Below are 14,847 nucleotides of genomic sequence, written 5' to 3' on the forward strand. Positions count from 1 at the left end.
TGAGAGGACAGCCACCTCTCTGCCCCTTCTTCCTGCTACTCTCCCTCTCATTCCCTGCTGCTCCCCCAAGAACCCCTGCATGCCTCCACTATGGGGCCTTTGGCTTGTGCCCTCTGCCAAATATTCTTCTGCCAGATGTGTGTGGCTCCCCTCCCTTTAGATCCCCTCCAATATTATCTTTCCTGATCATCAACTCCCACCCCAGGATTCCTTCTTACCAATGCATGCACACCATCTAATGGACCACTTAGTCACCATGTCTACTGCTGGGTCCTGAGGGCAGGCATGTACCACCAGGATAGCGGCTTCCTACTCCCCACACCTGCCCAGAGGAGCTGGAGGAAGTCTCACAGGTGAGATACCCCCCAGGTGCGCTGAGCATGGCTCTGTGCTGGTTTGGGCATGGCCCTGGCACTAGTCGGCCACAGGCTCCCAGCAGGTGGGCTGTACATGCTCACCTCGTAGAAGAGCCCCTCCGGGAATGGCCGAAAGCATTGGGCACACACGAAGCAGTGCTCATGGTACAGCTCCCCGTTGCTGTTGACAATGCGCTCAGCAGGAGCAAAGTGAGCCTGGCAGCGCTGGCACACTGCGTTGGCCAAGGCGTCAGACATGTTGCTGGAGAGCAGACAGGAGGAGAGAGGTCAGGACTTGGGAGGCCAGATGGGGCAGGTTCTATGAACGCTCCCTCCTCAACAGCTTACAGTGCTTTCCACCCCTAGGCCAGCCTTGGCTCCACAGGTGCTCAGTGGCACAAGGCCAGGGCCAGGCTGCCTGGCACCAGCTCGGGTCACTCAGTACAGCTGCCCGTATGCCTCTCTCCTGTGACCACAGTGCACAGCAGCACCCGAGTGCTGGTGTGCTGTAATGCAGTATGCATCCAGATTCAAGATGGCATCTCTAGTCACAGGAGTGGGAGCAGAGCATGGGTACCCAAGGTCCATGGGGCATATGCAAAGCTGGAGGGAAACCTGCCCCATTGCAAAGCCTCCAGTCTGCACCACACTGCTTGTCCACAGAGAGTCCCATGCAGGGCTGGGAGCAGTCAGGTGCACACTATGGGGTCGGAGCCATCAGAACACCGGGCAGAGACCCTCACTCCTGCCCATGGCCCCAGTGTGCAAGGACTGCTTGTATCATCTACCCAGGCTCCACACTGCTCGATCTTCACAGCTCCATCTCTTGGGGTCAGAGGCTACCCCAGCGCCCTCTTGTGCTCTCTTCTGGCCCCTTCCTCAGAGGACAGAATCACCCAGGCACAGACTATTCTCACCCTCCTTCAGTCCTCGAGGCAACTCTGCAGCTACTATTGTTGTCACTGTCCCAGGGAACAAAGTGTAAGACTTAGAGACATTAAGTAACTTGTCCAAGCTCACACAGCAGGTGACTGAGACCAGCTTGGAACCCAGATGTCAGGTGTCAGCGGTTCCTTCCTCTGGATCATGAGTTAGTGTCAAATTAACACACAGCCCCCCAGAAGTGTAACTACCTCACCATGAAGAAGGCAAGAGGAGAAGTCTTTGGAGTTGGAGTGGCAACAGAAGATCTCACCCGTGTGAGACAATCCCCGTCCCAAGGTAGGTGGTGGCCTTCCTTCTGGGAGGAGTAGAGTCCAAATTGCACTACAGTGGCTCCCCCTCACCCACAATTTCACTTTCCATGGCTTCACCCACCATCATGGGTCTGAAAATATTAAATAGAAAGTTCCAGGCTAGGGTGTAGCTTATCAGTGGTACAGTATATACTTAGCATGTGTGAAGCCCTGGATTCAATCCTTAGCACTAAAAAAATTTAACATTCCAGGGCAGGGGATTTAGCTCAGTGGTTCTGGTGCCTGCCTGGCAAGTGCAAGGTCCCGAGTTTAATCCCCGATACCAGAAAAAAAATTAATATCCAGGGCTGGAGACGTAGCAGTGGAGTAAGTACTTGCTGAGGGTGTGCGTGGCCCTGGTTCCATCCTCAACACCAAAATAAATGGAAGGAAAAATTTCTAGAAATAACTAATTCATGTTGTTGTGTTCTGCTTGTTTGTTTAAGGCACTGGAGGTTAGAGCCTTTGCACTGAACTACTCGCTTAACCCTTTCTTATATTTCATTTTGAGACCAGGTTTCATTAAGTTACCCATGCTGGGCTTGAACTAGCAACCCTCCTCCCCAGCCTCCCCAAAGGGATTATAGGTGTGAGCCACCACAGCCAGCTAAGAATTCCTAAGTTTTAAACTGTATGCCATTCTGAGCACCAAATGTTTAGAGGAACAGTGCAGGGAGGGTGCAGGACTAGCCACGGTTTCAGGCATCTACTAAAAGTCCTGTGATGTATCCCCCATGAACAGAATGAACCACCCTGAGCCAGGCCCATCTGAAGTCCAGCCCAGGGTCCCGAGACAGGGCTAGGAGAGGCTGGTCACCCTCCACAGATATGTTGCCCCAAACACCTTCACAGCTGCTACCCCTTCTGAGACTTTGAGGTCCACTCCTCTTGCCAGAGGGCAGCAAATAGGTTTTGTCTAAAGCATCAGTTCCAATGGGTTGACAGTAGCTGCCTGGAAAGCTGGGCAAAGAGGGATGTACAGCCTTATTATCGAGGAGTGATGCCATCGATTGGTCCTGCCATGGGTACAGCAGGGAAGGGCATGATGCAAGTGCACTATCTGTGAGAATGCCTTTCAGCCTATCCTGCCTCCCAGGGACCTGATCCTTCCATTGCTCATTCTCAGTCACACATCAGGAGAAAAGTGCTTGAGGGAAGAGTGTGGCCCCTGTGGGGCTATTCTGCAGCCTGTGGACCACAGGAAAGGGAGTCCTTGGACCAGATGAGCCAGGTAGGGAGGAAGGGGACTGCCTCTGGTTTGATGTGGGCTGTGGACCAAGGCTGTTAGAGCAGTTCATCCCCATGGAGACAGACTGGTGACTGGAAAGGCACTCCAGGTAGGATGTCCTGTCTTCCTTGTGTAGCAGGGCAAGACCAGAAAGCCATTTAACAAATCTTACCAGACATGCTGGACTTCTGTGTATCTCAGCCTAACTAACTGAGCTTTGGGGGCCAAAGCCACCTCCTGTGTCCATATTTAGACCAGATGAACAAAGAAGCAGGGGTGGTGGTAGCAGGGGTCAGGAAGAGCCCAAGACAAAAGGGAAGCAAGGTACCCAGCAGCCACTGCCCAGTCCTCCCTGCTTCCTGCTGGTCTCCACAAGGTGGCCCAGGCAGGCCATCAGGGACCAAGGATGAGCCACCCTGAGCCACCCTAGAGGGCTGGGTTGGGCTTGGTTAGGATGGACATGGTTTCATTCCCAGGCACACTGTGTGCCTTCTCTCCTGGAGCACACACCCAGTGACAGGAAGAACATTCCAACCTTTGACTGTGAACGTGACCTGTGGCTCTTGGAGAGATCAGAAATCAACAGGAAGTCCTGACTGTGGGCCTGGGAATGCCCCACTCCAAGGATCCGAAAAAGAAGCCAAAGTGAAGACTCAAGAGAACACACAGCACCGCCCACCAGCCACCTACCCTTCAAGATCCTCTGCAGACCCCAGGTGCTAACATTTGGGGCAGACACCCACAGACCCCTCACCCTCTGGCTTCCAGCTGAGCTAGAGGACAGCTGCATAAAGGGAGCTCTTGTTTCCCACCCACTCTGGCAGCCAGGCCAGAGGATCCCTACAGGCTGCCTGCGCTCCCCACAGAGGGCAGAGGGTCAGAGACATGGACATTCCAGCCTCCTTCTCACATTCGCCCAAGAACAGGGAGCAGAAAGCCAGCCCAGCTAGCCTCCAAGGAGACATCACCACCCTACTTCCAGCTGTATGGCACCACCTACCGCCAAGGGCCAGGCCCCAGAGCTGCTCCCAGTACCCGCACACTCTGTCTGGACAGACAACACAAGACAATGTACTGCACAGTGTCCTGAGCAGGCTGGTGACTGGCAGCCTCGGGAGAGGCAGAGAAAGACCTTTGAAGGGCGCCAGGTCCTTGTAAAAGGAGGCTGCTGGTTCAGATAAGGACAGTGAAGCATAGAGAGCATGAGTGACCTGGTGAGGGTCACATAGGACTGGAGTCATGCCACCTGCTGTCCCCTTGGCTCCCACTGCATCACACAGGCATGGTCATCCCAGACTCTTCAATAACCCCAGACCTTCCTCCATCCCAGCCTCCCATCCACTTGAGCCTAAAAGACAGTGGGAGGGCCTGGGAAGGACAGTATGGTCACACAGAAGATGAGGCAGAGTTACTGAGGCCATGTCCACCTGGCCAGTGGTCAGACCCACAGTGTGTGCCACACAGCCAAGCAGAACAGGCTGCAAACCTGGCTCCACACTCCCTGGCTGTGCAAGCTGCAGCAAAATCCTCTCCAAACCTCAGCTTCCTCATCTGTAAAATGGGCTCACACCAGCTATCACCAAGGATTGCTGGGAGGGCAGAGCAAGGCAATGCCTGCGAGCACAGCCCATATTGGGTGCTGTAACCAGGAGCACCCTTCCCCTCCTTCATGCAGCAGGTCTTTGCTCAGTGCCTGCTATTCCAGGCACTAACCCAGGCGCTGAGTCTTCAGAGTCTGCCTTCAGAACCCCAGGGGGAGCTTCCAGAGAGAGTAGCTCCCATCCCCCAGCACGCCCAGGCCCTTCTTCCTGCCCTTCCCCACCAGGGCCAGCCAGAGACCAGCATCAGGAGTCACTGGGCTGCACACAGTAAACAGGACTTTACACAAAGCCAGCCTCATGCTCTGCTAGGACACTAAAAAGTCAACAGGCTTCGAGAGCTACTGTACACATGATGCATTCCACCATCAGATACGTACACTGAGTCCCAAGAAACTCATCTGAAGTTCCCAAGCTCTTCCCAAATCTCTAGGGACACCTCTTTGCTCGAGCAGCTTCATTTCCTTTTATCAAAGACACTTAAAGTGTCACACTGACAACAGAACTGGCAAAAGGCACGAAGCAGAAATTCAAAGAAAAACTCAAGTGGTGTATACAGTGTGCATGGCACCTGCTTCGATCTGATTCTCATTGTCAGGCCCGTGGCCCCCTTAGCATCTTGGCCATGTTGTTGTGCTGCACTAACTCTGAAGCCCACCCTCCAGTATGACCTCTGGGCCACCCGTGCCCTGGCCACCCTGGTATCACAGGTCTAGGTACAGATGTACCAAGTACGGCACAGACCCAACCGCCAGGGTTCCCACTCCATCTGCGCCCCACTCTGGTGAGTTACCTGGTTTCTGGAGCCTCAGATTCCCTACCTGAGCAACAGGCTTGCCCCACGCTGTCCTGCAGGGATGGCCCTGAAGATATGAGCCCAGCAAGAGTGCCACAGATGGCTCTTCCGCAGCCTCAGTGCGCACCCCGCCTGACTCCTTCCCTCTGCCTTTCTTCAGCAGGTGACGTCTTCGAGGCTCAGCCTCCTGCTCCTTCCCAAACCTCCTCTGACCTGGGGCACCCAGGAGTCCTACTGCTGGGTATCATGGGCGGCTGGACTTCCTGTCCTCCAGGCCCTCCTCAACCTTTCCCTAAGACTGTTGCTCCAGGCTCCCTCCCAGCTCCCCCAGGGCCCTCTCTATCTCCTCCTTTGGGGCCACTGCCCCCTCCTTCTCTCCTCAGCTCTGTTCCCCAAGCTGGCCCCTGGGGGATTGCAAACTCAGTGCACCCAGATGCCCTCAAGGCCCTCCTCACCTGTTAACCCATCCTCTGAGATCCCCTGAGGACCACCCTGCACCCTGCTGTCCCCACCTCCCTGCCCAAAAGGAGGCATCTATACCCAAAGCCCTCCTAGGAATGAAGCAGCTCAGGCTTCAGAGTCATCCAGCCAGGGTTCAATCACAGCTCAGCCCTTGTTGGTGGGGTAATGCCCAGAGGTCCCCTGAGCACTTTGAGCCTATATTTACTCCTCTACAAAGTGACAATAAAATCTCCCCAACCTGAAATCAACAACGGGGTGAAAAGGTCAACTGCTCTATCACCATCCTCAGCTCGTCCTGCCCACGAAAGCCGATCACAGAGGACACCAAACCCAACTTTCAGCTGCACCACGCTCCTAGTCGCCAGCCAATGTCCCTGCACCCTGGGCAGCCAGGCCCAGCCTAGCGCCGTCTGAAGCCCCAGGCGGGTTTCCCAGGCCAGGCGGCAAGCCAGCCTTCCTGCCATTGTCCCGGGGACCCGCCCAGCCTCTCGCCACCTACCTGAGCGCGGGGGGTGGCGGGCCGGACCGGTGCTGGCGTCTCCGGTACAGCCGGGACTTGGCGAGCGCGCCCAGCCGGGTTGCCATGGCTCGACTGCCTGCCGTTGCGGGCGCAGGCGCCAGGCAGGTGGGGCTCGGACCCCAGCCCGAGCAAGCAGAGCAGCGGGCGTGGCCACCTCCGCCCACAGGAGCTCACGTTACACGCTGGGATCTCCAAAGGGCAGTGGAGTCAACTCCAAATAGAAGGATATTGTTCGCGCGCGCGGGGGCAGCGCAGTGAACACGAGGCTGGCTCTGTCGGGTCCCAGCTGGGGAGGGGACTGCCTTAGGAAGGTCCCAAACAACCCCGAGGTGCGTCCACAGTGACAGGGAAGGGTGCCCACGAGGTCTCAAGGCTGCCACCTGCACAGGAGGCAGGTGGACATCCACCTGGACTTCCAGCCCTGGACATCGTGAGGAGCAGTGTGACACTAGACCAGTTTAGGGATCCTCGAAACAGCACATTGGAGATGGAGCCCACACTCCACCATGCTGCCTTCCCCAAGGGCCTGTGGTCACAAATACCACTTAGGACGCCCAGACCTGGGAAGCCCCTAGCCTAGCCTAAGCCCTGGCCAATAAAGATCCAAGCACTCCAAAAGAGGTCTACAGTGTCCACCTTAGAGAAAGTGGTCCCCTAGCTGGCCGGGGAGAGCAGAAGCAGAGGGATTTTACCTGCAGAGACTGCAAGTACCCGAGGTCAGCGACAGAGCCATGGCCACTGTTGGCAGAGCAGGCACTAGGGTCAAAAATAAAACACAGACCCAGAGCACCCACAGAAATCTTTAACACTGCGTCCATTTCCCTGGAAAGTCTTTTCAATAAGGTCAGAAACTGTGTTTAGTATTTTCCTCTGCCTCCCCAAAGAAAGAGACAGTAGTCTCCACTCCAGATAGCAGATGGTTCCAGCTGGAGTGACAGAAAGCCCTGGGGCCTTCACTGGCACTCAAATGCCAGGCCCAAACAGCAAGGGACTCAACACCCAGAAAATCCTCCCATGGGGAAGAACTCATTAACCCCCTGGGATCAGCCTCAAAATACAGTCAAGAGACCACAAGGATTGCTTAACAATTTATAAATCCAGCCCAATTCCAAAGTTACCCAACACTAATCAATTCAACAAATATTCTTTAAAGGTGGCCCCAAGAGGCTAAAGGGCACATAGAAGCCAAGCTTGGTGAACCCAAAAGCACATCTACTCTGTGACTCAGGGAGTGGAGGGCTTCAGAGAACTTAGGCAGCAAGTTTCTTTAGGACAGCATGTAGTCAAAGCCTCAGGCATGGGCCTATCTCACCACCCAGGCTCAGCCCCTACCATGCAGAAATCCTGGACCCTAGGACCTGGAACTTTCTCCCAGAGCCACCATATTACTTAAGGAGGGAGCATTATTTGGGGCCCCTGGAGCCAGACATAGACCTGGGAGAGAGCTGATACAGTTTGGATCTGGAAGTCTCCTAGAGCCCCATGGGATAAAGGCTTGGTCCTCAGACCATGGTGCTATTAGAAGACAGTGGAACCTTTAAAAGGTGGAGCCTGAAGGGAGGTCTTCAGGACACTAAAGATGTGCCCTTGAAGAGGACAGCAGGACCCCAGGCCCTGCCTCTTTTTCTCTTACTTTCTGGGCATGCAGTGAGCAGTTTTGATCCCCACATGTTCCTGTCATGATGTGCTGCCACAGGCAAAAGCCACAGCATCAGTCAGTCAGAGACTGGAACCTCTGAAACCATGGGTCAAAATAATCCTTTTCTCTTTATAAGCTGATTACCTCAGGTATTTGCTACAGTAATGGAAAGCTGACTAGCACAGAAGCTATAGCCCCAGGTATTCTGTATAACATAATATGTAAATGAAGTTCAAGTAAAGGTTACCAACTACTAATCAATTCAACAAACATTTGCTATAAAACGGGACACCAGAGGCTAGAAATTGAGTGGCTTAGAGTATAATTGAGCCCAAATCCCCAATTTTTGTACCACCTTGCTACCATTCTACAGCTGGTCCTACTGCAGAGATGAAGGTGGAGTCACACTGGGCTCCCCACCCAGCACTCTGCAAAAACACAGTTGCAAAAACTTAGTAAGAGAGATGATAGGGAAACAAGTATGTCAGAGTAAGAGCCTATCATTATTTTTATCTCTCCATAAAAGAAAATAACTAGCAAAAATGGTCAGAATCTACTTTTTCAGAACTCTGCAAATTAACCAAAACCTTGCAATAACCTTGGGAGCTTTTGGTCAATAAAAACAGACCATAGTGGGGCTAAGATTTAGCTCAGTGGTTCTGCCACCTGCCTCAGAAGGGCAAGGTCCTGAGTTCGATCTCCAGTACCAAAAAAAAAAAAAACCAGACCATAGTAAGAACCATTATCTTGATGGTGTTTAACTGGTCCTAATCCCTGTTCTCTATCCCTAATTCCATGGCTGCCTTAAAAAATAACATTCTACACGCCCAGTAAGTAGGGAGTGGAACAGAATACTTTGAACAACTCTATGTCAACAAATCAAGTAACTTTACTTAAAATGAACAAATCCCTAGAAGGACATAAACTATCAAAACTGACTCAAGAAGATACAGAAAATACAAATAGATCACCAACAAGTCAAGAAACTGAGTTAGTAATCAAAAAAAAAAAACCCCACAAAGAAAAGCCAGGACCAGATGGCTTTACTGGGTAAAGATTATTGTTTCAAAATATTTGATGTCATCCTTTTATTTGTCTTTAAAAACTTCTCTTTGCTTCAACCTCTTTGAATACACTGACAGTTTCCTATGGCATACATATTCCTTTGGAGCACTCTTTTACTCTCAAATAAATATCATTACTCTTTGTAGAATCTCTCTCATTTTTTAAGTTGATACAAATATATAAAGACTCTTATAATTCAACAACAAAAAGACAACCCAATTTAAAAATGGGCAAAGGATTTAAATACAGATTTCTCCAAAGAAGATATACAAGTGGCCAGTACACACATTAAAAGATGCTTAACATCATTAATCATTAGAGAAATGCTAATTACAATGGGACACCACTTCACATATACTAACCCGACAATAAATGTTATCAAAGATATTGAGAAACTGGAACCCTAACATGTTCCTGGCCAAAACATTTTATTAATATGAATGTAAAATTATACAGTTACTTGGATAGCAGCTTGACAATTTCTTTCAAAAAGTTTAACATGGTTCAATGGAATAAACAAAGAAAAAAGTTTAACATGGAGTTATCACGTGACCTGTAAATTTCTGGTCTAGGTATTACGCTCAAGAAATAAGAAAATATGGGGCTAGGGTGTGGCTTAGTGTTAGGGCATTGCCTGGTATACACGAGGCCCTGGGTTCATTCTCCAATACCGGAAGGAAGGAAGGAAGGAAGGAAGGAGGGAGGGAGGGAGGGAGGGAGGGGAAGGAAATGGGAAAATGTATGTTTGTATAAAAACTTGTATAAGAACTCTTATAGCAACACTATTTCATAGTAAGCAAAAAGTTAAAACATGTCAAATGTCCACCAAGGGCAAATGAATAAACAAATCCATACAACAGAATATTATTTAGCCAAGAAAAGGAGTGAAGTACTAATTCATGCTACAATATGGATAAATTTTGAAAACATTATGCTAATGTGAAAGAAGCCAGACCCAAAAAAGTTACATAATGCATGACTTCATTTACAGGAAGTATTCAGAACAGGCTAATCTGTAGAAACAGAAAGTAGGTTAGCAGTTGTGAGGCTGGGAGGAGAGGAGAGTGGGGACTGACTGCCAGTGGGTACAGGGCTTCTTTGGGGGAGAATTAAAACGTTCTGGAGTCAGCAGTGAAGATTGTACAACCTCATGAATGTAAAAAACACTGATGTGTGCACTTATCAAGTTAATTTTATAATGTGCATTATATCTCAATATTTTAAAAGCACACACTTAGTGAAGAATGCAATGCTATGCTTACTAGAGGCAAGGCTGGCAGCGGCTAGTGGCTGTGAGGGTCCCCGGCCACAGCCTCGCCTGAGCGCTCTGCGGCACAACCTCTGCTCCAGTCTATTCCCCTACCAGATTCCTCATTCGAGCCCAAGGACAACCCAGGGAGGGCCCTGTGCATCTCAGTAGGCTGCCCAGTCCCACAGGGCATTTGATTCTGAATTTTTCCATTTTCTTAGTTTAAAATTTAAACATCAGCATGGACATATGCTTGGTTTCACAGTTGCTCATCTCAGTGATATGACATGTCTCACTAAAGTACTCATCTTGTTACATTATCTCAAGTAGAACCCCCAGAAATGGAAAAGCTGAGCTGCTTTGGTTGGAATGTACTCTGCAAAGGTTCCTCTGTTGGAAACTGAATCCCAGGTTCCTATACTGATGGTATCTGCAGAGGGGCCTTGGGCAGTAGCCAGGGTTAAATGAGATCTGAGGGTGGGACCCCAGCTCACCACTCTTGGCTTTACAGGAAGAGGAAGAGAGGCCCAACTGGCACCTGCTCTGTCCCTCCAAGATGCCCCTGCCATGCTGCCATGCAGCACAAGCCTCCAGAGCTGTGAACTGGGAAGAGGGAAAGCAACATCACTCCAGACCCAGACTGTCACTGTCACAGAAAGCCTGGGCCATCTCAGTCCGGCTTACAAGTGCTGTTCGAGTTCTCAAGATTTTGCAAACTGTTAATATCATGTCAGCAACTTAAAACAAGCCAGTGTGAGGAAGCTCACACCCCAGGATTAGATGCAAACCAGGCCCTCCCTGTCCCACCATATATTGCAGGCTAGGGAGAGAAATGAGTCAACCTCAGAAGAAGGGGGAACAGAGCAGGGGCCTTGGTTGGTGCTCACCTGGCCCTGTCCTGGGCTCCAGGATCAGCCAAGCCACACCTCACAAGCCCCATCCACTGTCCTGCGGGCTCTGGCTGCTCCTCTAGCCATGCCTGGGCTGGCTCCTTCTGGGGACTGCCTCACCCCAAGGAGAGGGGCCCAGCCCCCACTCTGCACTGTACCAAGCACAGGGCAAAACACACAATTAGGCACATGGAGGTCACACACTGAGAAACACCCATGCTACAGTAGGCCAGGCCACTGAGTTCATGCTGCTGTGGGGCCACCTCTCGGCCTCCAGTTTGGAATGCCAAGGGTGGCTGGTCTTCAGGCAGGTGCCCCTCCTATAAAACCATGGTGACGCCAAAGGTTCCTTCTGCTTTGACAATCAAAGAGCCTGGGTTTTAAATCCTGAAGTCACTGCATTGCAGGTTGGCCTGAGCCCCTCTCTTGCTGTCTCACACCCTCTCCTTCAGCACCCACACCATAGTCCAGGCCCCATTAGCCTTTCTGCCCTCAGCCTGGCCCTCTCCTGGCCCTCGATCATACCCACCCCAGCCACCCATCCCTGGTATTGTGCCCACTGCCTCCTCATGCTCCCCTTAGAAGTGCCAACTCCTCAGATGCCTCAGGCTTACATTCAACACTCCTTCTGCTCCCATACCACTCCCACCAGAGTGCTCTGCCCGCTGTGCCCCTGCTGTCCATAGCCAGAGTGTGGAATCCCATCCATCCCATCACCCAGAGCTCCTGATCCTGTTAGCCTGCTCCAACTCCCAGCCACCCAAGAGGGCTTCCCTGTCCCTGGCCTCCCGACTATCCGCTTGCCCATCTCCTTTCTCTGCACAGGCATCTGCAAAGGGGAGTCCCTAGAATGCCTGTCCAGGTCCCTCTGCTCTCTCCCATCATGGTCTTGGAGAGAGGTGGCAAGGAGAGCCCTGAAGGTGCATGAGGAGAGTAGGGGTCTCTAAAGGGCAGTGTGAGAGCTATAGGTGGGGGAACCAGGGTCCAAGCATGAGGAACAGGCCCGGTGTCACGTAGGACAGTGGACACCGGGAGGGGGTCACTGTGGCAGGAAACAGTGCAAGTGAACTCCACAGTCTTCAGGACAGGAAGAGTCACACCCACTGCAAAGGCCAGGTCAGATGGCCAGTCCTTGGTGGCAGGCCTGGCCCAAATCCCTGAGGGTGGAGGGACAGGAAACCGTGCTGGCACTAACTCTGTGGGCAGGCTGCAGGGAGCACTCCAAAGAAGGGCGTAAACTGCTCCCAGCTGCGCACAGCTTTATAAGAGGACCAAGCAGGGAAACACTGAGAACAGAACTGAAAAAAGCCACCAAAGTATCCGTGAAGGGTATCTCTGAGGAGTGGCACTGTGGGTGTGTTCTTTTTTTTCTTTTTAATGTCTCTGTTATCCCCCGTTTCTGGGTTTTACCTAATTCTCTGGGATAAACAGTATTATTTTGGCTGGGGATTTAGTTCAGTGGTTCTGGTGCCTGCCTCCTAAGTGCAAGGTTCCGAGTTCAATTCCCGGTACCAAAACCCCCCCCAAAACAACCAGTATTATTTTGACCAGCAAAGGTGTTCATGGTTCCTGTGTAATCCAGTGACAGCATTTCTCCTGGGCCACTGCAGCAGGCAGCCCCTGTTCCTACCCCCTGCTCCCCTCTCTCCCTCCCCAGGTTCTCTTGATCACTGTCCATGGCTAACCTGAGCCTCCATCCCCACGGGTGGGACAAGGGGCTCAGGCTTCAGAGACCCCTGCCAAGAGAACAGAGGTTGCTACAACTATTCCTGTTTCAATTCTTTCTTCCTCAGCTGAGAGGAGGGAACCAAGCAGCTGGAGGAGGTGGGGCTGTAGGGAAAGGGAGGTCAGGGCCTCACCAGCACTGGGCAGGAGTGTGGCACAGGGGCTGCCACCCTCCTGGAGATGGGTTTCTCCATCTCACTGCACAAAAGGCCCTGAGGCGCTGTATCTGAGCTGGGGGCCAGGCGGGGGTTGGGGAGCAGGTATCCAAGGCCATTTGAAGGGCCAGTCTCCTCAGTGACAGTTGGCATACTGTCCAGCTCCAGCACTGCCCTGAAGCATCCACCACAGCCAAGTGGCGATCAGAGGCATGTGGCCCTGTGGGAGGAGACTGTCCTGCACTCAGTACAGTTTGAGGCCACGGGCTGCACTCCCCGGGGCTCTCTCCACTCCACCAGCCCTTTCCCCAGCAAAGCCTGAAGGCGCTAGGGCTCCCCTCCTCTTCCTGGATCCCCAACTCAAGAGATGGCTAAGAAGAAAGTGTTTCCGCCAGGGTGTGGCCAGGAGAGGCCCCTGGGGCTCCTAAAGCAGTGCTTCCCACCCAGCTCTGAGTCACGCACTTGTCCCCAGTCACCATCCAGACAGCACTGCAGAGGCCAGCCCTGGCTGGACACTGGTGGACATGTGACTGGCCCGAGTCACTCACCCTCTGTCACCTCGGCTACCTCATCTGTAAAATGGCAACAAGGGGCCGGGAGCAGAGCCCTGGTCAGGCTGGGGAGCTCTCTGCCCCCACCCACCCTGCGTAGCGTGGCCCGGGGCCAATTCTGGCCAAGTCCCTACACTCCCTTTTCCATCTTTACCGTTTTAGGAAATGGAAGCCTCGGGAGGTGACCTCACCCAGGGCAACACAGCAGGGGTTGGGGGCAGCCGGTTCCCAGGATTTGCCCTTTGGCTGTGACCTCAGGCAAGCGCTCCGGCCTCCTGGTTCTGTTAGTGAGGGGTCACCGTCCGCCTGTGCCTGTCCCAAAGGAGCGCCACCTGCCACCGGCCGCCGCCGCCCGCCCGGGGGGAGCACAGCGGGCTGGGACCGGAGACGCCCGACGGCGCTGCCGAGCGAGGGAGCGCCGCAGGGAGCCGGACCAGGGTGGGGGGCCGAGTCTGCCCAGCAGGGGTCCCCCGCCGAACGACGCGGGCCGTTACCTTCCCGTCATGGTGCCGCCAAGCCGGCCGCTGGACTCTCGCCGCCGCCGGACTCTCGCCACCGACCGCCAGCCGCGCGCCCCTGCTCTCGAAGCAGAGGAGCTGACGCCTAAAAAGACCAGGGCGGCCCCGCCCGGGCCCGCGGAGGGGAGGGCCGCGGGGGCGGGGGAGGGGATGGGGAGAGCAACCCGCTCGCTCTGCACCGGCTCCCGAGGACACCGAGCTCGGCCGCGGGGCCGGGCATGGCCTTGCCACCCGGGCTTGCGGGCCACCTCCCGGATTCCGGACATAGTTTTCCTTTTAAAGGGAGTGAAGTTACAACAAACACGAACGAGCACCCCCATCCACCGTCCCAGGACCGCGAACACTTGTGAACACTTGCGGGGGGTTGTCCCGGGAGGACGCCGCACCAGGGAGGTCAGAGGCGGTGCTTTACGCGCGAGGAGACCTTCCTGGACAGACTCCCTCCTGAGACAGCAGGGACCCTTGTCCATGCAACGCCGTGCGCCCGCCCTCGAGCCCTCTTCTGTGGCAAGCGAACTGTGCGTATTTGAATGCCAGGTCAGGGCTCTCCCCAGGAAACACCCATTTCACCCAAGCAAGTGGAGAGGCACTAACTCGGCAGAAAGTGTTTTTAAAAGGACAAAACCCAGAGCAGAGAACCAGCAACTCCTTTCTATAATGAAGCACTACTGACAAGAAACAGTAAGAGATGTTAAAATGATCAGCAATATAAAATCACTTAAGGACTCTTCTTGAAAAAATTATTAGACAAAAAATAATCTTCACCTATATATAAAGACAGATCTGTAGTTCTACAGGAGGTAGAGTACAGCACATGATTGGTAACAGCTCAAATGTCACACGTGGGGCCAGGGCTGAGC

General features: G+C 53.1%; 1 protein-coding gene across 7 annotated transcripts in view; it reads right to left on the reverse strand.

Annotated features, from left to right (window-relative positions):
* Positions 1-14,539, reverse strand: part of Lims2 (LIM zinc finger domain containing 2) — a 42,221-nt gene extending 27,682 nt beyond the window's left edge. The window contains exons 1-3 of one of the 7 annotated variants that reach the window (XM_004835968.3): positions 13,964-14,184; positions 11,036-11,190; positions 459-618 (exon numbers count right to left, since the gene is read on the reverse strand). In XM_004835968.3, coding sequence (XP_004836025.1) covers positions 459-618; positions 11,036-11,088 — 213 coding nt within the window. In that variant the 5' untranslated portion in view covers positions 11,089-11,190; positions 13,964-14,184. Of the gene's footprint in view, positions 1-458; positions 619-5,913; positions 6,140-6,174; positions 6,799-11,035; positions 11,191-13,963 lie in introns of those variants that run through there. The other 6 variants (XR_015446315.1, XM_004835966.4, XM_004835967.3 and 3 more) reach the window with 6 other exon arrangements.
* Between the last annotated feature and the right edge of the window lie 308 nt (positions 14,540-14,847).

The sequence above is a fragment of the Heterocephalus glaber genome, unplaced genomic scaffold (genome assembly GCF_053883595.1).
Source record: "Heterocephalus glaber isolate CG9 unplaced genomic scaffold, H.glaber_assembly_v1.0 deba00000347, whole genome shotgun sequence".
Taxonomy (NCBI): Eukaryota; Metazoa; Chordata; class Mammalia; order Rodentia; family Bathyergidae; genus Heterocephalus; species Heterocephalus glaber.